The 25,689-nt window shown below is 42.5% G+C and overlaps 1 protein-coding gene across 6 annotated transcripts; it reads left to right on the top strand.

Annotated features, from left to right (window-relative positions):
- Positions 1–2,401: 2,401 nt before the first annotated feature.
- LOC149320998 (E3 ubiquitin-protein ligase TRIM39-like) lies at positions 2,402–19,100 on the top strand. 6 transcript variants are annotated; one of them, XM_089514569.1, is made up of 9 exons: positions 5,073–5,335; positions 7,601–7,772; positions 7,995–8,424; positions 10,674–10,769; positions 12,689–12,919; positions 14,285–14,307; positions 14,731–14,852; positions 18,336–18,362; positions 18,476–19,100. In XM_089514569.1, the coding sequence occupies exons 3-9, from the start codon at positions 8,011–8,013 to the stop codon at positions 18,937–18,939; spliced, it is 1,377 nt and encodes a 458-aa protein (XP_089370695.1). In that variant the 5' UTR covers positions 5,073–5,335; positions 7,601–7,772; positions 7,995–8,010; the 3' UTR covers positions 18,940–19,100. The 6 variants fall into 6 exon arrangements, with proteins under 6 accessions (XP_089370715.1, XP_089370695.1, XP_089370685.1 ...); XM_089514589.1 differs by lacking the exons at positions 5,073–5,335; positions 7,601–7,772 and adding an exon at positions 2,402–2,414; XM_089514559.1 differs by lacking the exon at positions 7,601–7,772.
- Positions 19,101–25,689: the final 6,589 nt, after the last annotated feature.

The raw sequence follows: 25,689 nt of genomic DNA, 5'->3' as shown, positions 1-25,689 counted from the left end.
AAAAGGATGTTGACAAGCTAAATGTGTCCAGAGGAAGGTGACCAAAATGGTGACAGGTCTGGAAGCTATGCCCTATGAATTTGATTCCATTGTTTCTTATCAGTCTTGGAGCCGTGGAAAAGAAGCCAAGGGAGCTGGGAATTTTTAGCCTCATGAAAAGCTTAAGACTACATGTGTAAGGGATCTAGGAGTTCAAGTAGACCACAAGTTGAACATGAGCCAACAGTGTGATGTGGCAGCGAAAAAGGCCAATGCAATTTTAGGCTGCATCTATAGAATTTCAGTGTCTAGATCAAGGTAAATAACAGTGCCACTCTATTCTGCTTTGGTCAGGTCCCACCTGGAATATTGTATCCAGTTCTGGGCGCCACAATTTAAAAAGGACGTTGAGAAATGAGCGTGTCCAAAGCAGGGCGACTAAAATGGTGAAATATCTGGAAGCCATACCCCATGAGGAACAATTTAGGGAGCTGGGGATGTTTAGTCTGGAGAAAAGAAGATTAAGATTAAAAGAAGAAAAGAAGATTAAGCCCTGTTTGAATATTTGAAGGGGTGTCATATTGAGGAGGGAGAAAGCTTGTTTTCTGCTACTCCAGAGACTAGGACCCAGAGCAATGGATGCAAGCTCCAGGCAAAGAGATCCCAGCTCAACATTAGGAAGAACTTCCTGACAGTAAGGGCTGTTCGACAGTGGAGCACATTTGCTCGGAGTAGGCTTGCCATATCCCGCCTGGGGGCGGGACTTTCCCGGTTTGGGGCGGGTCCACACGGTCCCACCCCAGTTTGGCCCCGCCCCCGGGACCCCCCCCAGCGAGGCCCTGGAAGGCCTCGCCAGGGGCTTGGGAGAGTGTCTCCCAGGCCCCTGGTGAAGCCTTGGAGCGGCTCCGCGATCATGGAGCCCTGGAAGGCCTCGCCGGGGCCTTGGGAGACACTGTCTCCCAGGCCTCCAATGAAGCCTTGGGGTGACTCCGCGATTGTGGAGCCCTGGAAAGCCTCGCCGGGGGCTTGGGAGACGCTGTCTCCCAAGGCCCCGGCAAAGCCTTGGACAATGTTTTAAAATGTAGGACCTTTTTTTCAATTTCCTGGCCAGGAAATTAAAAAAAAAAAGTCCTACATTTTAAAACATTGTCCTACATTTTTCCCGGTTTGGAGGTCCTCGGGAATGGCAACCTTAGCTTGGAGTGTAGTGGAGTCTCCCTCCTTGGAGGTCTTTAAGCAGAGGCTGGATGACCATCTGTTGGGGATGCTTTGATTTGGATTTCCTGCATGGCAGGGGGTTGGACTGGATGGCCCTTGCAGTCTCTTCCAACTCTATGATTCTATGTTTCTATGAAAGAGAATGCGCAAATCATAGTGCCTCATTAAAATTCATAAACATAACTTTATTGTGTGCTATTATCTGTGTAACAGGATTTTTCACAGAAATCTATTTTATATTGAAAGATGCTCCAGTCCTGCTGTTCCATCCAAGTATTCATGCCTTACCCACCCACTCCCAATGCTTGCCTTTAGTATCATCTGCTTCAGGCAGGGTTTTTTTTTAAAAAAAACAAAACCATAAAAATAAAACAGTGTAGCATAGTGGTTTGAGCTTTGCATCACAACTCTGGAGACCAGGGTTCAAATCAGCTCAGCCATGGAACTCACTGGGTGATCTTGGGCAAGTCACAATCTCTCAGCCTCAGGGGAAACAATCTTGCCATGAAGACCCCATGATAGGGTTGACTTGGGGCAGTGGTTCTCAACCTGTGGGCCTCCAGCTGTTTTGGACTTCAGTTCCCAGAAGTCCCAGTCATTGTTCAGGAGTTCTGGGAGTTGAAGTATCCGAAAATCTAGAGAATTTAGAATATTTGCCCATAGGAAATCATTGGGGAATACTTGCCCAGAGGACCAAAGGTTGATAAGCACTGTCTTAGGGTGATTCAGGTGTGGATTTATTCTTTCACAATATAAATGCTCTGCTTTGGGACTTCAACTCCCAGAAGCCTCTGCCAACAAGGCCAGTGGCAGGGGATTATGGGAGTGGTAGTGCAGATCCTGGCTTTCTTCTAGAGAAAGCTTCCAAGGAATCTCCTAGTTCCTCCTCCCCACCAGAGACCAAGAGAAGGGGAAAGACTCAGTTCCAAAGCAGCTGCTCCGTGATTGGCCAGGCCACCGGCCGCCAGCTTCTACAATGCCCCGAGCGTCCAATCAGGAGGGGAAAGTGGCGTGGCGTTGACGCTTTTCCCATTTCTCTTCCTGATTGGACGCTCGAGGCATGGTAGAATCCAGCAGCCCGCGACCTGGCCAATCACGGAACAGCTGCTTTGGAATTGCAATTTCGTGGGAAATATTTCTCGCGGGAAACACAGAAGCGCTTGTTGGTTTCCCTCTTTCGCTTTCGCCTTTGGCTGGCTTCAGTCTCCGAAAGGCAGGTCGGGCCCATGTTTGTATAATTAATTATTAATAATTATATTCCTATTTAAACCTTGATATTTTGCAGGACACTGGCTGTAACCAATAGAGGCGTGCATGCAAACTTACTATACTCTTATAAGTAGAAATATAACCCTTGCCTTCCCCTGAGGCTGAGAGAGTGTGACTTCTTGACCAATGTCACCCAATGGGTGTCCATGGCCGAGTGGGGAATCGAACCCTGGTCCCAGGGTCGTAATCCAACACTCAAATGCAAGGACTCATTCTATATTAGGGATAGGGTTGCCATAAGCCCTCCTTCTGACCACCATCTTGAGGGGGAGAGAGGCCTGGCCTGAAGACTAAGAGCCTTCCTTCCGACCACCATCTTGAGGGGAAGAGAGGCCTGGCCTGGAAAGACAAAGAGCCGTCCTTCCGACCACCATCTTGAGGGGAAGAGAGGCCTGGCCTGGAAAGACTAAGAGCCCTCCTTCCAACCACCATCTTGAGGGGGAAAGAGGCCTGGCCTGGAAAGAAAAAGAGCCCTCCTTCTAGGGTTGCCATAACCCGGCTGCAACCGGGCTTTTCCCGGTTTTGGCGGCACCTGCCCGCTCACGTCACGGGTGCCGCCAAAAACCGGGAAAAGCCCGGTTGCAGCGGGGTTGCGCTGCAACCTGTGGGGCCTTGCTGCCCTCCTCCTCTTCCACCTCGCATGGCCGTGCGGAGGAAGAGGAGGACAGCGAGGCCTTGGGCGGAGGAGGCGAAGGGGGAGGCGGCGCCTCCTGCGTGCAGCCGCACCACCCTCCCCGCCTCCCTGCGCCCCCGCGCCCTCTTTCCCGGCCTCCGAGGAGACCGAGGCCTCCGCAGAGGCCGGGAAGGAGCGTGTTGGGCCACCAGCGATTGCATTATGAAATGTAGGACACGTTTTTTTTTTAAATGGAGGCTCCATTAAAAAAAAAGTGTCCTACATTTCATAATTTTGTCCTACACTTTTCCCGGTTTGGAGGTCCTGAGTTATGGCAACCCTACCTCCTTCCGACCACCATCTTGAGGGGGAGAGAGGCCTGGCCTGGAAAGACTAAGAGCCCTCCTTCCGACCACCATCTTGAGGGGGAGAGAGGCCTGGCCTGGAAAGACTAAGAGCCCTCCTTCCGACCACCATCTTGAGGGGGAGAGAGGCCTGGCCTGGAAAGACTAAGAGCCCTCCTTCCGACCACCATCTTGAGGGGAAGAGAGGCCTGGCCTGGAAAGACTAAGAGCCCTCCTTCCGACCACCATCTTGAGGGGGAGAGAGGCCTGGCCTGGAAAGACTAAGAGCCCTCCTTCCGACCATCATCTTGAGGGGGAGAGAGGCCTTGCAATTTTATGTATTGTATTGCAATTTTTACTGTACACCGCTATGATCATTGCGGAATAGCGGTCTATAAATAAAACTTATTATTATTATTATTATTATTATTATTATTATTATTGTCCACAGAGCCACTTCATGCTGACTCTGCACTGCAGAGATAATGCAGTTTGACCTCACTTTAACTGCCATGGCTCAGTACTGTGGAATTGTGAAATCTGTAGTTTTGTGAGCGATTTAGCCATCTCTATCCTAGAGTTCTGGTGCCTCAACAAACTACCAGTCCCAGAATCCCATAGCATTGAGCTATGTCAGTCAAAGCAGTGTCAAACTGCATGATTTCTGCAGTGCAGGTTTGGCTAACATCCCTGTGAGGTAGGATCAGCTGAAAGAAAATGTCTGACTTGATGGTCTCTTAAGTGAGATCCATTTCATGTTTCGGGAGTTAATGATAGGCTTCGCTTAGTGCAGCTCTTGTGGGGAGTTGTATGTTTTAAGTTAAATATCTGTTCCTGCTTATTCATTTTGTCATGCCCTTCATTTAAGCCATTAAGGAGCCTTACATACCCAAACCCCTAGATCCATCATGGAGTGGTGGTTTGAGCGTTGGACAACAACGTTGGAGACCAGGGTTCAGATCCCAGCTCAGCCATGGAAACCCAGTGGGTAACCTTGGGCAAATCACATGCTCTCAGCCTCAGGGCAAGGCAAGGGCAAACTGTAACGGACCCCCTCTTAAAGATGGCAGGCGCTTGGGCTTTACTTATCCCACTGCTGCCACCAATTATGTAACGGTTACCCTCTTTTTTTATGGCTGGCGGTAGGGTCTTTTCTTTATATAGTAGCGTGGAGCTGAGATGTATGACTGACAAACTTTTATGTAAACCAAAATATAAACTTTATTAAACAGAATGGTTGAACATCTCTTTCTTGAACTGTATGATATTATGTAACAGCTAGTTCAGGCACAGGGTACTTAGTTACATTGATATTCGTTAACTTGGCTATAGTCACTTCACTTTTCCCAAGTATTTCTCAATTACATAGGGACTTTCCCGACTCTATTTAGACAAGTCCTTCTCTTAACTCAGCCACCAAGGCTAACGATATCCCACAGGATATCACACTCCAGCCTCTCCCTTTTCTAAAGGTCTGGCCTTGAAACGGTAGGGAGCCCTTTTCTCACTCGGACTCTAGCCCCAACCGTCCTTCTCGAGCCCTGGAACCCTCCCTCTCAGGATCCCAGCCCCTAACTGACACATTCCCGCAGGAACTCCTGGACCTCAGTCCTCTCTCCCCAAGATTCTAAACCCCAACTGCCGTTCTAAACTGTCCCGGTTCCAACTGACTCCCCAACTGTCAGTTCGGAATCTTCAAAAGTTCCAGCCTACAGGCTATTGGCTGGCCCTCAGCTGCCTTCTGATTGGACAGCTGGGAGTGCTCTCCGTTACACAAACCTCCTCTGAACAAATCTTGCCAAGAAAACCTATCCCATGATAAGTTTGCCTTATGGTCGCCCTAAGTCAGAAACGACTTGAAAGCACACAACAACAAGAAAGCTCTTTTTTTAACCAAATAACCTCAAAACAGGTCTGTTGTGATGTACTGTAAGTGAGAGGCTACCCTTAGATTTGGTTTGGAGATTGCAGGTAGTGCAGATGGTAGAGCCTGTCTACTTAGCTATTATTGTTATTGTTATTGTTATTGTTATTGTTATTATCATCATCCCGTCCTTTCCCCAAAACTGAGACTCAGAGCAGCTTACAAGTTTATAAACAGTAAAATTAAAAACTGTAAAAGAATACAACACCCAGCCAATTCTTTAATAACTTTCTGTTTTAAATGCCTGTCTGAACAGGAAGGTCTCAGCCTGCCAATGGAAGGACAACAAGAAGGGGGCCATTCTGATCTCCCTGGGAAGGCAGTTCCACAGTCCAGGGGCAGCCACAGAAAAGGTCCTCTCGTGTCCCCACCAACTATGCTTGGATCTCAGAGCCCTGACCAGCTCATTGAGGGAGATACAGTCTGCCAAATAGCCTGGACCTGAGCCATATTGGGCTTTAATGGTCATCACCAGCACTTTGAATTGTACTCGGAAACAAACTGGCAGCCAATGGAGCTGTTTCAGCAGGGGCATTGTGTGTGGTTTCTCATACCTGCCCCAGCTAACAGCTTGGCTTCAGCTCTCTGGACCAGCTGAAGTTTCCGAACACTCTTAAAAGGCACATTATAGTACATTTGTCCCTCTCGATTCACGAGGGATCTGTTCCGGACCCCCTTGCAAATTGGAAATACTGCAGCTATTCAAGCCCCATTGGTTATAATAGGGGCGTTCCCCCATTCTGTCCCTCCCTACTTGCCATCCACGAAGGACCAAAACCACAGATCCCTAGTCCATGAACAAAGAGAGAAGAGGGTAGTCCAAACGGGATGTAACCAAGGCAGGTATCATCAAGGCCAGATCTGACATCTCAAGGAAGACGCAGCTGGTTTTAAACGTGCAAAAGCACACCTGGTCACTGCAGAGACCTGGGCCTCAAAGTTGACAGCTGCAACCAGGAGTACCCCCAAACTGCAAACTTGCTACCATGCACCTGTATATATCTTATTTGTCCTTTTAAACTGATGTGTGTTTTAACTGATGTTGTTTATCTGTAAATTATTGTTGTTCCCCACCTTGATCCATGGGGAGAAGCGGATAAGAAATAAATATTATTATTATTATTATTATATATTATTATTATTATTATTATTATTATTATATTAATATTATTGCTGTCACTTGAGCAAACCCTTGTACCATACCCGGAAGCTGCAACTAGTGCAGAATATGGCAGCACGACTGGTCACTGGTACTTCCAGGGCCAGTCATATAGCACCTGTGCTTAAAGACCTTCATTGGCTGCCTATTCACTTCCGGGCACAATACAAGGTGTTGGATATTACCTATAAAGCCCTAAATGGCTTGAGCCCAGGGTACCTGGAGGACCACCTCTCTCCATACAATCCGCCCCGCACACTCAGATCAACTGGGCAGCAATTATTAAGAGTTCCAAAGGTGAGACTAGTTACTACCACCAGGAGGGCCTTTACCACATTGGCCCCCAAACTCTGGAACTTGCTGCCCGCTGAGCTCCGCTCAGCCACCTCCCTGGCCCAATTTAAGAAGGGGTTGAAAACATATCTTTTCGAGCGGGCTTACCCCTGACTCTATCCCCCGATATATTTTCTCACCCCTCCGTCGTCAGCTGGTTAAGCTGGCATGAGTTTGTTTGTTTTTATTGTATTTTAATGTATTTAAAATTAATGTATTTTAATATGTACAATTGTTCAGATGTATGGATTATCCTGTTGTACACCGCCCTGATTTTTAGAAGGGCGGTATAGAAATAAACTAATTATTATTATTATTATTATTATTATTATTGATATTATTATAAGGCCTTGGACAGCCAAGGGCCAGTTTAACTCAGACACTCACCCTATATAGAATACCTATTTAATGATATTGTGAGGAGTGTACTTATTGTACTATGGCCTAGTGGTGCTTGTTTGGCAGAGATTCCTAGCATGGCCTTTTCTATTGTGACCTCACCAGGCAGAAGGCTCTTTCCATTGAAACTAGGCAGATTTCCCATGTTGAGTGTTTCTGCCATCAATGGAAAACCATTCTGTTCAAGCAGGTTTTTAACAGATGATCATCATCAGGGAGGCTTTTATATGGAGTGTATGTTTTATTTATGTTTTTTGACTTTTGCATGTTTAATGCAATTTCATATTGTTTTAATGAGATATTATTTGTTTGTTTTTTTAATTGTACAATTTTAAACTGTTTTTATCTGTGAGCTTCCTTAGGTCCCTTTCCAGGAGCATATAAATTAAATAAAGGACTAAGGTGGTAACTGTCAGCAAGAAGACTTTTTCTTCAGCCACTGGAATGACCTGCTGGAAGAGATTTGACAGCTGAATACAGTATCTGAATTAAAAAAATCATTGAAGACCAGTCTCTTCCAGCAGGCTTAACCAGGTTATTTTTAAATTAAGCATTTTAAATGATGAATTTTAAATGTGGGTTGTTGTAGAATGTATATGTCTTACTTGTCTTTTCTATCTGTTAATGGTGAACTGCTTTAGTATTTTTAAAATGAAAAGCAGTATATAAATATTGAAAATAAGCAAAGAGGTTCCCACTGCTTCCATCACTGCATGAAATTGCAAACAAAACTCAGGTTCTTCCTTTGCTTTCCAGAGAAAAGTGGACTGCCATGGCTGCTGGGAATTTCATCCAGGAGTTCTCTTATGAAATAACTTGTTCCATCTGTTTGGAGTATTTCAAAGATCCAGTGATGATAGATTGTGGCCACAATTTTTGCAAGTCCTGCCTGACAAAGTGCTGCGAAAAGTCCAGCACGGCCCCTTCCTGCCCCCAGTGCAGAGCGATTTTTCAGCAACAAAGCTTCAAGCCAAACCGACAGCTAGCAAATATTTTGGGAATAGTCAAGAAATTTGAAGATGGAAAGAGACCAGAAAAGATGAAGGAAGTGTGTAAGATGCACCAGGAGCCCCTGAAACTCTTCTGCAAAAATGATCTGTCCCTCATGTGTGTCGTGTGTGACAGATCCAAAAAGCATGAGAAGCACAGCGTTCTTCCTATGGAGGAAGCCCACCAGGAATATAAGGTAAGAGGATTCTTTCTAATTTGGTGCATTTAGGATGTGTTGTACTACAGTTCCTATCATTCCCACCCAGTCTGGCTATCTCTGAATAGTCACAAGAGGAGAAGCAGGCTTGCATTTCAAGGTGGGGACATTAGTAGAAGGCTTTTGCACCCAGCCCAATGGGAATGCATATCTGCAGCAAGGCATTCCATGAGATTCATTTCAGCAACCCTCCTTAATTTGAGATTAAGGGCCTGAACAGACAGGCCAAAATAATGCTGCTTCCGTTCTCTTTGGAGGTATGCTGTTTAAATAATGCATGCGTCCTAAGAGGCCGGAAGCCGTGGCAAAGCCACGCTCTAGTTCTAAGGACTGGAGCACAGCTTTGGTATGGCTTCTGACCTCTTAAGATGCATGTGTCATTTAAACAGCATACCTCCAAAGTGACCCAAAGCAGTTTTATTTTGGCCTGTCTGTTCAGGCCCTATGAGGAGCTGTTCTGAATCAGACCTAAGGTCCATCAGCATCCTTTCCCCTAAAACTGTTAGGTAGATGCCTCTGGGAAGCTCACAACTAGGTTAGGAAAACAACATCTTCCTGCTAATTCTTTCCAACAACCATAATAAATATTGGAAGTAACGTATAGCTTGATTGGGGATGTTGCCCTCCATGAATTTATGTAAGCCACTTTTCAAGATTCCAGTGTAAATAGTTCTTTCTGGAACTTGTGATAATGAATACAATGGAATCACCACCACTTGACAGCTCATTTCTTACTATTACCCCAGAATTCCATAGCATTGAGCCATGGCAGTTAAAGTGGTGTCAGACTGCATCAATTCTGCAGTGCAGATGAAGCCCCAGTCTACAAAAGCTTATGCTACGACTTCTTTCTCTCAATTAGTTTCAAAGGTGCTACAAGATCCTTTTGCATACTGATATTCCAGACAAACATAGCTATGCCTGTGAATTCTACTTTAGTGTGGATAGTTTAAGGAGGACTGGGTCTCTGTATAGACCACTGGGGAGGGCATTTCTGCTTTATTCAGTCTTTCTCCTTAACTAACGGACTATGCTAGTACAAAATGAATTTACCGTTCCTTTTTTGCCAAAAATTTTCTGTGGGCCCATTGATAGAAAAGTTCCTATTCATAAGGCAGTGGTCAACCACTAGTAAACACAGTCATGTTTGTCAACCTTAATAATTTATTAGTTCACTCCTGGTATCCACTAGAGTTTGGTTTCAGGAACCCCTCTGGATATCAAAATCTGTGTGTGCTCAAGTGCCGTTAAATACAATGGCATATGAAAATGGTGACCCTTATATAAAATGGCAAAATCAAGGTTTCCTTTCTGGAATTTATATATTTTTGGAATATTTTCAATCCGTGGATGCTTGCATCTGTGGATAAAAAAATCTGTGGATGTGGAGGGCTGACTGTAATATACATATGCCATTTATGAAGAATTGGGAACTAGACAGTACAAAAAAGGTGTTGGAGTTGCAGTTTTAGTATACTGACTCCACAGCCTTGGGTAGCTTATAATACACTAAAATATTTATAGCACATAATAGAATGATAGTAAAACCAGCAGCAAAGATTAGAGTTGCAACAATTAATAAGATCAGAATAAGTGTATCATATATACTTGTCTATAAAATGAGAAATTTTAATTAAAAAAACTTTAGACAGGTCACACTTTCTCTGCCTCAGGCGAAGGCAATGGCAAATCTCTGAACAAGTCTCGGTGAGAAAACCCCATGATAGGACTGCTATAAGTCTGAAATAACTTGAAGCACACAACAAAATAAATGTCTCTTTTTTAAAACAAAAAATGACATTTCCCATCTGAAATAGGGTAGTCCAATGTAATCCCTAAGGTTTTTTAAAAGTGCAGCAACTTTGACTGCATCTACACTGCAGAAATATGAAGTTTAACACATCTTTAACTGCCGTGCCTCAGTGCTACTAAATTGAAGGATTTGCAGTTTTGTGAGTTAGCATTGCCTGGTGCCAGAGTGCACTACAAATCCCAGGATTCCGTAGGATGGAGCCATGGCAGTTAAAGAGGCTTATGTTTGATTTAAACATTTTGTTTCCTAAACAAAGGCTGAAGCCTTACGAAACTTGAATTGCTCAACAAACGGTATCAAAGCAACTAAGAAATATTGTAATACTAAATCAAGTACTATATCAGACCTTGTTTGTTGAGCATCTTTCCTGATGGTCTGAACTCTGACAGAGGAAAATCTTTCATTGTCTCTGTAGGAAAAAATCACAAAACAGTTGAGATTCCTAAAGGAGGAAAGAAGGAAGTGTATGGATAAGAAAAGAAGTGAAGACAAGAGAACCCAATCATTCCTGGTAAGTGTCTCTTATTACTAATATAATTATAGGATGTTGTGCATTCAGTTTTTTAAAATGAATTAAAATTTCCATCTTTTCTGGGGTGGCTGGAGCTGGTGGGGCTCAAAGTTGAGTGATTTCTGGAGAATCCCAGCTCCCCCAGCCCTGTTGTGGAGAGGGGATTGGCCCCTGCCCCTCATGCAGACTAAATGATCATTGGGATCCCTTCCAGCTCTACAGTTCTGCAAAACAATGAAGCTTATTATGCTTGCTGTGCATATGGCCCATCCAGATTAATAACAACCAAGACTTCTGTAAAGAACATTGGAGTTTATCACACGGGGAAAATTGGAAGGTGAAACTCATCAGAATCCACAGCTTGAAAATATTTTCAAATAATATAAATTCCAAATAGCAAACCTTGATTTTGCCATTTTATATAAGGGACACCATTTTACTATGCCATTGTATTTCATGGGACTTGAGCATTCACAGCTTTTGGATCCCAGCGGATACAAAGAGCCCACTGTACATGAAACCCCTGGAAGAGTTTGTCCAGAGTTTTGGGGCTCAGTGCCATCAGCGTGTGGATGGCTCTATTATTCCTTTGTGCCGCAAGCCAAGGAAGTTGTTTTGGTCCTAAGTCGGGGCCTGTCATCCGTTATGGACTGGATGAGGGCAAACAAATGACAAGACAGAGGTGTGCCTGGTCATTTGAAAGGGAGAACAGGGATTTGGCCTGTGCTGAATGGGTTTACACTCTGCAGCTTGCATATACTCTTGGCTGAACAGGGCCTGGGACTCAGGTTTCAACAGTAGCTAGGTGTGCACACTTAAAGCTTGTATGCTATCTGCAACCATTTGTTGAGATGTTGGATTTGGTCACAGTGACACATGCTTTAGTTATAGGCTGGTTGCATTATTATAAAACACTCTACATGGAACTGCCTTTGAAGAGTGTTCAGAAAGTTCAGCTGGTCCAAAAAGCTGCAGACAGATTGCTAACTGGGGTTGGCTACAGGGAACACACAATTTCCTTGTTGCAACAGTTCCACTGGTTGCCAGTTTGTTTCCAAGCCCAATTCAAAATGCTGGTTTTGATATATAAAACCCTATACAGCTCAGGTCCAGGTTATTTGAGAGCTCAGTAGTTAAGATGCTGACTCTGAAGTGCTGTGTGACAGAGTCAGCTTCCATCACTAGTCCCAGCTTGTGCCAACTTAGCAGTTTGAAAGCACATAAAAGTGCAAGTAGGTAAAGAGGTACCAAGATGCAGGTGAAACAGCAGGAATAAATTCTTCCAGAACTTGGCCACATAGCCCCAAAAACACACAGAAAACTATGGAAGTCAGCAGTGAAAGCCTTCGACTCCACAGTGTAGAGGGATCTTGTAACATCTTTGAGACTAACTAAAGAAAGAAGTTGGCAGCATGAGCATTCCTAGACTTAAGTACTACCTCGGATATGTTTGGAGGAAGTAGACTTAAGTCTAGGAAAGCTCATGCTGCCAATTTCTTTCTTTAGCTAGTCCCAAAGGTTCTACAAGATCTCTTTACATACTATTTACAGACTAACCTGGCTATATCTTTGAATTCACCTATATAATGTGCTGGATCTTGCTACTTGTGCTGGGTTGTATGTATGTTGTTGCATGTGTTTAACCTGGTTTTAATTTTTTGTTGTTTAATTTCATTTTAATTTTGTATCTTGTGAATGTTCAGTGATGTCTGTTTCTTGTTACTGTAAGCCATTTTGAGTCCCATTATCATCACACACCTCCTCCTCCTTCTACTATTACTACTCCTCTTCCTCTTTTCTGTCATGAAATCCTGAGTATTGCACCTCTTAGATGGAGGATGAAAGTTACACAAGAACCCTGCCTATAAGATTCTGTCTCCTCTCCCAGTTTCTTTTCGGTGTTTTGCCTTTTCTTCCAGAAAAAGTTAGAAGAGAACACAAAGAGGAGTGCATTTGCCTTTGAGCAAATGCTAACATTGCTTGAAAAGAATAAGGACTCTTGGCTGAGCCATGTTGAATGTGTGAAGGAAAATTTCAAAGAAATACACAAAAATAGTTCCATCAGATTATGTGAGAAGATTTCTAGCCTTGACAAACTGATGGAAGAGATGGAGGGGAAGTGCCAGCAATCAACAAATGAATTTCTTCAGGTAAGAAAATAATGAGACCCAGAATAGTGTACTGAATTGACTGCTGGAATAGGGCTCAAGGTTTGAAGCCCTGCTCATTTGGTGACTATTGGACAAGTCACATTCTCTCACTCTTACAGGAAGAGTATAGCAAACCTCTGAATAAATGTAGCCAACCATTCCATATCATTTAATATATTAAATAACAGTAGTTTTTCAAAAACTAGTGGACTTGTGGCTTGTTCTGCACCCCTACCCTCCATTTTGTAGCATTTCAATAGGCTATGTGGCTCCCAGAGGACTCTGGGGCAGAAAATTGGTCCCCAGGTCTGCTTCTGTTGCCAACCCTAATGCACAGGGAAGGGAGAGCTCCCTGAATCCAATGAATATACATAAAGAAAGTACAATTCTGGGTATGAAAATTGTGTTTCCTAAATAAGACTTAAATAAATCACCAAAGGAATAAGGCCCTGGCTAGGTATGTGAGGTGCCTGACTAAGAACCTTAAAAGAGCCCAGTTGGGTCAAACCAAAGGCCTCTAGTCTTTCATTCTGTTTCCCACAGAAGGTACTCACATGCCTTTAGAAACCCACAAGAAACTGCCGGTTGTAATGGGAGAAGGAGAGCCAGTGTGGCATAGTGGTTTGATTATGAGGCTGGAGACCAGAGTTCAAGTCCCTGCTGAGCCATGGGAACCCACTGACTGGTCTTGGGCAAGTCACACTCTCTGTCTCAGAATGGGGCAGTGGCAAACCTGCTCTAAACAATTCTTGCCAAGAAAACCCCATGAAAGTGTCCTGTAAGTCAGAAATGACTTGAATGCGCACAACAATAAACATCAGTGGGAGAAGTAGATGTCCACCCTGATTAATAATTGTTGATAGCTGTTTCTTCTGAATTTTTCTACTGTTATCTTAATGTTTGGCAGGCCTCTTTTGGTATTGAATTTAGCCATTTTAATTATACGTTGTGTGAAGAAGCATTTCCTTTTATTTGACCTTAGGGGCTATGCAGACCACCCCAAAGGGGCAGCCTCAGGCCAGCACTTTTTCAGCCAGATTGGGGCTGCAGCAACCGCACGCTGCAGCCCTGATCTGGCCTTTCCAGGGTGCAAAAAGGAGCAGCAAAAAGCAGCTCCTTTGCCATAGCCATGGTGCTACAGCTTTATGGCGCTCTTTCAGCGCTGTGTTGTGTGGAAGCAGCTCTGGAGGAGTGCTGTGACGCCACACGCCTTGTGGAGTGGCGCACAGAATCAAGGTGCCCTAGGAGCTCTGACTCCCCCCACCCCACCCCCCAGCTGGCCTTTCAGGCCGGTCTGTACAAGGCCTTAATCTCCCACCATTTGGCATCAACAGAATAGCTAATAGCCTTCTCTCTCTTTTTCAGGACATCAAAAGCACCTTGAACAGGTATGTGGTCCTTTCTTGACTCCATTTTTGGGGACAGAAAGAGAAAGTTGCTTGTTTATTTCTTTGGAAGACTTTTTCCCCATTTTTTGTTCATAAGCTAGACATAAGTCAGTTCTGTAAATCCTATTGGGCACAAGTCTTCAAGGGGACAATAGATGAAATGGAATTTTCCACACTGCATGGAAGTGGCTAATGTGAGCCTTGAGATCAAATGTTGAAACCCTCCTTTCTTCTCAGATTGACTGTTCTCCTAAGAGGTAAGGTTAAATAGAGCCTTCTTGCCAGAATGTTCTCTAGCTTTGATGTGGCAAGTTGGGACACTTTTTTGCATGGAAATGTCTTATCAGACAATGCTCAGCCTACCCATAATAGCACAGGAGGTGTATTTCTCTATTTTTCAGTCATAACCATCTTCCTTTCCAGGTATGAGATGATACTTGGGAAGCAAAAAACGGAAGATCCTTTTTCATATGGTTGGAACTTCAGCCTTGGAACTTGGATTAACACAGCTTCTGCTTTAGCAAAGATTTTCAATAACTGTAAAGGTATGAAGCTATCCAGGCAGGTTGCTGTAAAGCATCCTCATTCAATGGTAGGAAAAAATATTTTTGGGGATGACAACTCCAAAAATCCCCAGCCAACATGGATACAGGGAATGCCAAGAGTTGTAGTCCAAAAGTTTTTCTCTTCCCTCATTCCCACTGAAGTGATTTGGAAAGGGGGAGGCAAGCTCTAGACCCATTTAATCCACGTGAAAAAGATGCTTTTTTCTGGGTTTTTTGGGCTTTATTGATTTATTTTGTACAAAATTGATTCAGCCCAAGTGGGAACTATGCAGATTCGAATCTGCCCCCGACTTCTCTGCTCCCAGCCTCCTTACCTTCTTCCCAGGCTCTCCGGCACTGGCCTTCTTCCACCCCATCCCTTCTCCACTCCCGGCCTCCTTTTCTCCTTCCCAGCCTTCTTCCGGTGCAAACATAATGAGAACCATGCTCACTGCTGAACCAATTCCTGGATTCGGTTCAGAAACCTGATGTAGCGGTAAGTGGGAATGAGGCCCAAGCTGTGTTATTATCCAGTATACCAGTAAGATCTCATTCTCGCAGCATACTTCCTTAAGGCTGTTGTGTGTCTTCAAGTCATTTCTGACTTATAGTGACCCTAAGCAACCCTAAGGTGGAAATCATGGAGTTTTCTTGGCAAAATTTCATCAGATGAGGTTTGCCATTGCCTTCCCCTGAGGCTAAGAGAATGTGACTTCCCTAACTCAAACTATACCACCCATAACCAGGATTCGCAGCCTGAGAAGACCACCTGCTTGCAGAAATACCAGAGGTTTCTGGTGGGAGGGGGCTGGGGAATTTCCTAGAGCAAAACAGCCCAGTGAGTCCTCTATGAGGTCAGTGATGGTGGACTGCTGATTGAAGGAGAAAGAAAAAGGCAAAATCCCAGGATAATTGTGCAATTGTGCGTCAGATTTTCAGACATCGCGTTCAATCAGCCACTTTCCCAGGAAGAGCCAGGAATTAAAAAGGAACAAATTATTCATGGGATATCCCATGCATAGTCTTCTCAACACCGTGATTGAAGCACAATTGGTAGGGTGTGAAAGCTAATCGTGCTTCAGTTGCAGTATTGGTGGAGAAACCCGGGCATTTTAAAGGGGCAGCACTGGCTGGGGATCTTTCCAAGTGAAAGTGGCTACAGGTAGCAGCCAGAGACATGTAAAAGTTAAAGAGAACTGGCCGTGCAACTTTCACTGAAGCAACTGGGACATTTAATTTTTTAAAGAGAACCAGTCGGGGATTGCTCAGTTCTCTTTAACTTTTACATGTCTCTGGCTGCTACCCGCAGCCGCTTCGACTTTGAAAGATCCCCAGCCAGTGCTGCTCCTTTAAAATGCCTGAGTTTTTGAAAGGGCTCCCAGGGATATTTAACATTTAAAGGGCTCTAAGAAGCAGCCCAGGAAATTCAAAATTGAAAGGCATGAGCACAATGACCAATTTCCAGATAATATCGATTCATTCCCTGGTATGTGCGAAAACCAATCACAGGATTTTTATGCTTTCATGTATGAGTGCAGCAGTGCGAAAATATTGAGCACTATAGTGCTACTGTTCCCTTTTCTTTTCACTAGTGCAATTACTTCTGAATTGGCCCTGGTGTGATAATTTCTAAGAAAGATCAAGAAAGAAAGTTCAAAGGCAGGCCTATTGTTGAACATAAAGAACCTACACAAATCTGAATTAGACAATGAAGAAATAGAAATAGTAAAAGAATTCTCATACCTGATAGAAATGGAGATTGCAGCCAGGAAATCAGAAGAAGATTAAGAATTGGAAGGGCAGCTATGAAAGAACTAGAGAAGATCCTAAAATGCAAAGATATACAGCTGAGCACAAAAATTAGAATGATACAAGCCATTGTATTCCCTGCAAAGAAAGTTCTGTTTTCATTCTAAGTAGGTGGATCAGAAACATTTTCATTTCCTGCTGCCAATACTTGGATGTGGCCCCCACTGGGTTCAATGCTAGCACATTCTGCCAGGACTGCAGCCACTTCCAACCAACACACCACTGGCTAAAATTTGTAGGGTAGCTAATGGAAGGCCCTCCCCCCCTTATTTGTTAAATATTATAAGCTGGATACCTGTGCCTCAGCAAGGACGCCTTTGGGCATGGAGTGCTTCAGCAGATCGTAGACAGTATGAACCACAAGTGCCAACTATCCCACCTGTCTAGGGAGCTATAGTATGTCCCACATCAGGATGTTTCCCCTTCTCCACTGGGTAAAGATCCATTTTGCTTACCTGTGAGACAGTCCTTTCCAGTGTAAGAAGGGACAAACATCCTCCCCACCCAGGGAAGATGGGGCTGGCAAAACTATATAATCGTTTTGGCCCAGGAAGGTTGAGGGATTTCCTGTTTCTCTTACCTAATTCTTTTCCTTGTGTCATTCTTGTCTTTGTTCAGTCACTTCTTTCATCAAAAGGAAAAGAAAAAAATAGGACCGTGTGTGTGTGTTCAAGTACAGTATAAGGAGAAATCAGTGTAGCAGATATGTAAGACAAGCATTTCTTTTTAAATGTTTTATTGGATTGTTAAAGGATAACTACAAAGAAACAAAGTAATGAGAGGGGAGGAGCAGATATGTATAAGGGCCAGGCAAATAAATTGATACAAGCTGACCATATTTCCCAAAGAATGTTTTTTTGATGTTGACATCTCTAAAATACACATTTATGCATGGCTAAAGCAGTAAGATGTTCTGACATGAAATAATAGATGATGAATGTTTATCATGAACAAAGGGTTGAAGACACAAAACAGCAAGACCTGAGACATTAATTTTTTTGCTGAACCAAGAATCATGACATGTAATGAAATTTTCCCAGGGTTCTTAATTAGTCTTCCACCCATGACTTCTTGCAGAGTAAATGCTGAATAAGGCCTCTCCTTAGGACCAGCTGTCTTGTTGGGAGGAGGGCAGGATAGTGTTTCTGGAATGCTTGGAAATGAGTGAGCAACTGCTGTCAGTACTGAAGGCAACATGTAAAACTGAAGAATTTCAAATATTCTTTCCAGTTGGATCTTGCTATAAACTTTGGTTGCCATCCTAGTTCACCTACTTAGCTAAGTAGTGTCTTCTGGCCTGACATCCCTATCCTGCTTTACTTGCTGTGAGTGACAGAGATCTGTTCTTCTGGGGATCAGGGTACAGCATACTGATGTCTACACACACACTTAGCTGCAATCTCCAGTGCAACCCTCAGAAGCAGGACCCCTGCTGCATTTCCTCACACTAGAGATCTCTGGAGGGAGTGAGGTGGGAACATCAGTCTGCTGCACCTTGGTTGGCAAGAGAGCAAACCTTGGTTGTTTACAGCTGCTGATGCCCAGTAAAAGCAGGATCGGGAGGGCTTTTACTATTCTGGCTATATTGCCACAATTGTGAATATGTCGCCTTTCTTGAATCTGTTATGGATGTGTAACTCTGAGTAAAGATTTCTCCTATTTCCCCCATAACAGGGTCTCTGGAGCAAGTACTGCCAAAAGGTAACTATCAGCAAGAAGATAGTGGGAATGTGGCAGCAGGAAAGGATGTATGATTATACAAAGCAAGCCCTTGGTGCTGGCCTACTTCTCCATACTCTCTCTTTGTCTTACAGTGATTCTGGACCCTGACACAGCACATCCGCAACTCTCTGTGTCATATGATCTGCGGTCTATTCAGATAATAAAGAGAACAGAAAACCTGCCTGACAACTTGGCAAGATTTGACAAGATTCAATGTGTGCTCGGAACGGAAAAGTTCACTACAGGAAAACATCAGTGGGTGGTATTCCTGAACGGAGCAGGTGCTGTGGGAGTCGCAAGACAGTCTGTCAAGAGGAAAGAAAGGCTTGATCTTGACCCTAATGAGGGAATCTGGGCTGTGAAGGTTTATTCTCATGAGCCGAAGCAAATATTGGTGCACTTAGACATTGAAGAGGGCTGTGTGTCATTTTGGGATACAGAGAGAAGTGAATTTATCTTCACCTTTTCTTCCGCCTCCTTCTCTGGGGAAAAGATCTGTCCTTTCTTCATGTTGCATTCAGGACGTCTGCATGTCAGTAATGCCAGCACTGCTTGAATTTCTGTCTCTGGTAGATATCAGTGGCACAAGAGTCCATCCTCTTTATTTTTCTTTTCTTTCTTTTTATTTAATTTTTATTTGTATTTCAACCACATACATAGATTTACATATAAACACCTATATGATTATCTATAACAATAAACATATCTGAGATATAAGACTTACGTTACATTCTTAAAAAACACATAACATAAATGCTTGGCTTCCTTCTATCCGGAGGGGTGTTTTTTTAATTTCTAAATTTTTATTGTTTTATCTTAATAGCTTTAGTTCTGCAAACTTTAGATTTACATTCACTTTGTTTTTCCTGTTACTCATGTTAATTTTATATATGACTGTTCACTGGACCTTCTTTATATTATCTGTTGAGTAAACTCAAAATTTAATTTACTTAACAAATTTGTCATCCTGACATTCTTTATTATACCCCCTGTTTGTATACTGTGTATATATTATATATATTACACATTCTTATATAAATCAAAATTTTCTTTATCTCAGATGAACGTGCTCCCCAAAGTATTTTTTTTTTCAAGCAATACCTATTATTCACAATGAAAAACCATTTATAATATGGCAGAGGAAAATTTCCAAATTCTTTTTCATTAGGAAAAAACCTAGGATAAAAATAAAAGTACTATGATGATAAAAGTGGGGGAGGTTTGGGACTGCCTAATTTAAAATTGTACTACTTTGCATGCTATTTAGTTTAGATTAGTGAATTGGTTAAATTGGAGAATGAAAAAATGTTAGCTTTAGAGGGGGGAAATCTAAGAATTGGGTGGCATAGGTATATGATTTATGGGAAAGAAAGAATTCATAAAGACAGTTTAAACCATTTTGTTAGAAAAGCTGTGATGAAAGTCTGGGGGAAATATAAGAATCAGAGACTTGGTTTGCTTTGCCTTGCATGCTCATTACCTTAGACATATTTTGCTAGGAAACTTCTGAGGCTTAGGCACAGGGCGTTGCTTCTGCAGATCAGAATGGCACCATTTTGGGGGACTAGAATTTCTACTTTTGATGGTAAATTGGAAAAAGAATATAGCAAAATAGCAGTGTTAAGTTCCATGTTACATGTGTTATATAAATATATGTTTATGTTTAAATAAGAAAAGGGAAACATTTGAGTTATAACAACATAAAAACTGTTAAGATTGTCATAGGAAGAAAAGAGGTAAACTGGTAAGAAAGATGTTGGTGAGGTACATGAAAAGATGAGAGCAAGAGACCAAGAGGATGAGAAGAGGAAGGGAGAGAAGCAATAAGATAAAAGTGTGGAACAGAGAAAATAAAGTACAGGAAAGATGATTAAGAGAGGAGAAGGAACTGTTAGAATGTGAAGTATGTGAGAGGACTGAGAAGAATATCTTATTGCTTTAATAATAATAATAATAATAATAATAATAATAATAATAATAATTTATATCCTGCCTCTCTACAAATGCAATCGATGCAAACAATGGAATTGTTTAGATTTGTAGATACTAGACAAATGTATGTACATGTAAAATATAATTTTGCCAATAATATATACATGTGCATATATGTGTGTGTGTGGTGCCATTTTGGGAGTGAGTGACTGGAACAAAGTTAGTGCCCCTGATGGCAAGGGAGAAGCAAAAGAGCTGTCAAATTTGGGACTCCACTTAAAATTTGTGAGCTTTACCAGGACCTGGCTGGCTTGATGGGGCAGTGCTGCTTCTCCTGTTTTCCCTCATCAAACAGGCCGAGAGAAAAGATTCTGGAAGACAAAAATATTTGTGTGTGGTGGTGAGGAGAATGACTGGCCCAGGAGGGACATTTATAGACTGTATGAATGCCCATGGAAATGCAAAACGTGTGGGTATGGTGATGATGCGACAAGTTCCAGTTTTAAGGATGGTTGTTGAGGGACAAAGGCAAGAGTAAAGACCTTGCCTAAAGCCGGAGTGGGTGGATGTCCTTACAGACGGTGGAAGGAGTTTTGTGTGCAGGCTGGGATACAGAAAGGAGATGTGATAAACTGGCTTAGACTGTCTGTTTTTATAATGTGTAGTGTGCCAGGAAGCCATTGAAGTTTATCACACTGGCCCTGAAATGGGCCCAGTGTGTTCTAAAACGTGCACGGGCGCGCACGGAATGGGATGGGGCTAAGAACCCCATTTTATCACACGCTGGAATGCTGCCTTTGCCACCGGGCATTCCAGTCGCGTCCCTGTTCCTTTAGAACAGTTCTCAGAAATGGCGCCCTCTGGAACGGAACGGGGACATGATTGGAACACCCGGCGGCTAAGGTGGCATTCCAGCGTGCGATAAAATGGGTTCTTATCTTAGCCCCATTCCATTCCATGCACGCCCGCGCACGTGCACGTTTTAGAATGCACTGGGCCCATTTCAGGGCCAGTTCGATAAACTCCGTTGTGTTTGTTCAACCCACTGTTGGTGGACTGGAGTTTGTGAATACACTCAACCCTCCACATTCACCAGGGTTAGGGGCACAAGACCCCTGTGAATGCACTCTTGACAGATGGCCATCCAGCTTCTGTTTAAAAATCTCCAAAGAAGGAGACCCCACCACTGTCTGAGGGAGTGGGTTCCACTGTATAGCAGCTCTCACCGTCAGGAAGTTCCTCTTAATGTTGAGGTAGAAATACAGAAAATACTCTTTCTGGATTTTGCATCCATTGCTCTGGGTCCTAGTCTCTGGAGCAGCAGAAAACAAGCTAGCTCCCTCCTCAGTATGACATCCTTTCAAATACATAAACAGGACTATCATATCACCTCTTAACCCTCTCTTCTCCAGGCTAAACATACACAGCTCCGTAAGTCTTTCTTTGTAGGACATGGTTTCCAGATTCTTCACCATTTTGGTCGCCCTCCTCTGGACATGCTCCAATTTGTCAACATCTTTTTTGAATTTTGGAGCCCAGAACTGGACACATTATTCCAGATAAGGCCTGACCAAAGCAGAATAGAGTGGCACTATTACTTCCCTTGATCTAGACACTATACTATTGATGTGTTGGGCTTTTTAGTTACCGCATCACACTGTTGACTCATGTTCAACTTGTGGTCTACTGGAACTCCTAGATCCCTTTCACATATAGTCTTGTTAAGCCAGGTCTCCCGCATCCTATATCTATGCATTTCATTTTTTCTGCTTAAGTGCAGTACCTTACATTTCCCTGTCTTAAAATTCATTTTGTTACCTTTGGCCCAGCTGTCCAATCTATTACGGTAATTTTGAATTTTGATCCTGTCCTCTGGGGTATTAGCTGCTCCTCCTAGTTTGGTGTCATCTGCAAATTTGATAAGCATGCCCTCTATTCTTTCATCCAAATCATTGATAAAGATGTTGAATAGCACTGTGCCCAGGACAGAACCCTGTGGCACCCCACTGGTCACTTCTCTCCAGGATGAAGAGCACCCTTTGGGTTCGGCTGGTCAACCAATTACTAATCCACCTAACAGTTGTATTGTCTTGTCCACATTTTACTAGCTTGTTTGCAAGAATATCACAAGGAACTTTGTCGAAGACCTTAATGTAATCAAGATATGCTATGCCTACAGCATTCCCTTTCATCTACCAAGCTGGGTGATTTTATAAAAAATGTGAGATCATGGAAAAGGGAAAGGTGGCAATCAAGAAACAAGTATTGGGACATATAAACGCAGCAAGACTTGAGGTGAGCAAGTTAAAGTATAGGGAAAGTAGAGAGGTCATTTTCAATCAGTTGATTTCTGCAACAAGAAAGCACAACTACTGTAAATGACAAAATGGCATTACTTATTTTGAAGTTGCTCTGTCTGTATAGATGCAGATCATTGTTCCAAGTGTCCAGAGAGTCAGCATCCAAACAAGGACCACAATCACTGCATCCCAAAAGTCATAACTCCTGTCCTATACAGAACCTCTAGGGAACATCCTGGTTTTCTTCATCCTCCTCTTCGCAATCACCTTCTTGGTTGGTGTTAGCAGTTTTCATTAATTTCCTAGAAACTCTGCCAGTCAAAGCCAACATCTGGGATCTCTTATGTTCTCTGCTTGTCCCTCCTCCTCCCTTGGGTTTGGCCGGTCAACTAATTCCAAGATCCAAAATATCCCCGAATCCAGAACTGATCACGTGAGTGGCCAAGATTGTGACACTTTTGCTTTTGGATGGTTTAATGCACACAAACTTTGTTTTGTGCACAACATTATTAACATATTATGTATAAAATTGCCTTCAGGCTATGTATATTAGGCGTATACAAAATGTAAATGAATTTCATATTTAGAATTAGGTCCTGTTTCCAGGGCTGTTGATGAGAGGATGACTCGGAGATCTCTCATTCATAGGGTCAGCATAAGTTAAAGGAGATTTGACAGCAATTAATGATAGCTACAGAACGATCACTTAAGCAATGTGGTTTGATTATTTATTTATTTATTTATTTATTTAATAATAATTAATTTGTTTTATTTATATACCGCTATTCCAAAGATCATAGCGGTGAACAGCAAGTAAGCTAATTAGCAAGTAAGCTAATTTGCCCCCAACAGTCTGGGTACTCATTTTAGCGATCTCGGAAGGATGCAAGCCTGAGTCAAGCTTGGGCCCTTTTGCTGGTCTTGAACTCGCAACCTTGTGGTTTCAAGTGAATGGCTGCAGTACAGGCATTTAACCACTCTACCACCATGTATGTGGCACTTTACAAATAGTTACAGAATAAAACATTTATAACTATTCAACAATATAAAATACTAAAATGCAATATTAAAATACAATTTTAAAAAACCCTCACACAGACATAATACAAAATAAAACAAAATAGCCAAAATTCCAAAAACAAAAAAAATTTCAGTGAATGAAGATGAAGGACAATACTATAATAATTATCATAATGATGATGATGTAATGCTTTCACAGTATGAAACTCACTTTACATCATCACCTATTATGTACTGATAAGGAAAGATCCATTACTGAACCTCCATTTATTATATGGAGACATTCCATTAAAACAATTAATTACATTTACAGATAGATGTGCTTTTTGAAGTTGCTGATTGCCTATTTAATTCGCATGACTGCAGACCCAATATATGTCTTTGATACTTTATTCTATTGAATCTGTTTTGTTCCTTTTCCGCTAAAAGGAACAACTGACAAGATCATTCCACAGAGTCCTGTACTCTCTTAGCTTAAGTTCAAGTCATGCAAGAATCTCTGTGGAAAGATAGGCAAAGGTGGAATTTGGGGATGAAGTACTATTTGACCCTGCTCCATTAAAACTCAGACCTATGAGCTCAGTTTTCCTGAAGCACCTGGTGACTATGCTGGCCTCCCTTGCATGCCAGAAAAACAGCTAAGGGCTTTCACTTTTAAAATGAATATTTATTAACATCACTTTCCACAAGGGAATGTCTGATGCCATGTTGTCTTCCTTCAGTTGGAGAAAGTGTGGCCCATGGGCTACATGTAACCCTAGGGCTGGTTTTTGGTTGCCAGAATCCCCCAATTTCTCTCCCACACACACTTTTTTGCCCCAAATGCTCCCAAATACTCTCTCAGGCTGTGAAGGTGTGTGTGATTTCTCTATGTTTCTGGCCCCTAGGGTGTTTTTGGTACAACAAGCCCACCTGGGTCACTTTCTGATGGAAAAAAGGTGTATCATTACTACTAATACTACTACTACTACTAATAATAATTCTTTCCTGTCTCTCCTCTTGTTTTGAGGTGGAGTACAGCATGATAAAACACAAAATGCTATTTTCTAAATACTGGCACTGAATAAACAAAAGATTGCATTAAAATGGCCAAAAACCTGAAGACCCCCTTCACCCACCCATTTGAGCCCAAGCATTTTCAAAAGTTTAATTTTTGGGGGGATGACCCTCCAGGGTCCACTGCAGATGAGTGTGGCCTCCAATGCTAACAGTATGCACCTCTGCTTTAAAGCCTAACAGCAGATCAATATCAAAGAAACAGAGGTAGTTGAATAGTTAGATGTGAATGTTTGTAGGATTTGTCTTTGAGAGGGAACCTTGAAAATTTAGGAGTGTCTTGTGCCTTTAAATCTATTGTAGGTACATCCTTTTTTCTATATGGAATGGGTACGAAGTTCAATACTGTCTCCTATTCTTGAGAATTATGTTAGCTGCCACCACTCATTAATGTTCTGCACCCCAAGCTTCACTGACTTAGTGGGATGGCACCCAGAGGTTTAACTTTTCCCCTTTCCACCTCTTATTCTGCTGAGAGTTTTCCTCCCTCTCTTGTGGGAGAAGAGAACCCTCCATATACACTGAGCAAGACATACAAAGTGAAAGTGGGAAGCGAGATCTTTTAAGGAAATCTTTTATTCAGAGCAAGCAATCTTACATTAGTAAAACAGGAATAAATGAAATAATAGAACATTGGACATGGTGGCACCTTGCTTCAGGTGTTATTTAGGAGTAGTTACAAAGCTGCAAAAAACATCTAAGTCACATTCAGCCAAGGTTAGAAAACATAAGCCCTAACATGGTTAGTGATGGTTGAGGATCAACAGAGGGATATCAGGGTTTTTAGTTTTTAATTGTTGTTTTTATGCATTGATATTGTGTTTTAATATGTTATACTGTTTAATACTGTCTTAAGCGGGGAGGGATAAAGTGTTTTTAATTGTCATATTTTATATTTTACTGTTGTTAACCGCCCGGATTGGTTTGCCAGAGGGCGGTATACAAATAAATATTATTATTATTATTATAGTTAACCATTCCAACATGACTAGCTAGTT

This window comes from Sceloporus occidentalis, unplaced genomic scaffold (assembly GCF_023333645.1).
Source record: "Sceloporus occidentalis isolate IW3139 unplaced genomic scaffold, rSceOcc1.0.p SCAF_1, whole genome shotgun sequence".
Lineage (NCBI taxonomy): Eukaryota > Metazoa > Chordata > Lepidosauria > Squamata > Phrynosomatidae > Sceloporus > Sceloporus occidentalis.
The sequence above is the reverse complement of the archived record's forward strand: the minus strand, read 5'-3'. Positions and strand labels throughout refer to the sequence as shown.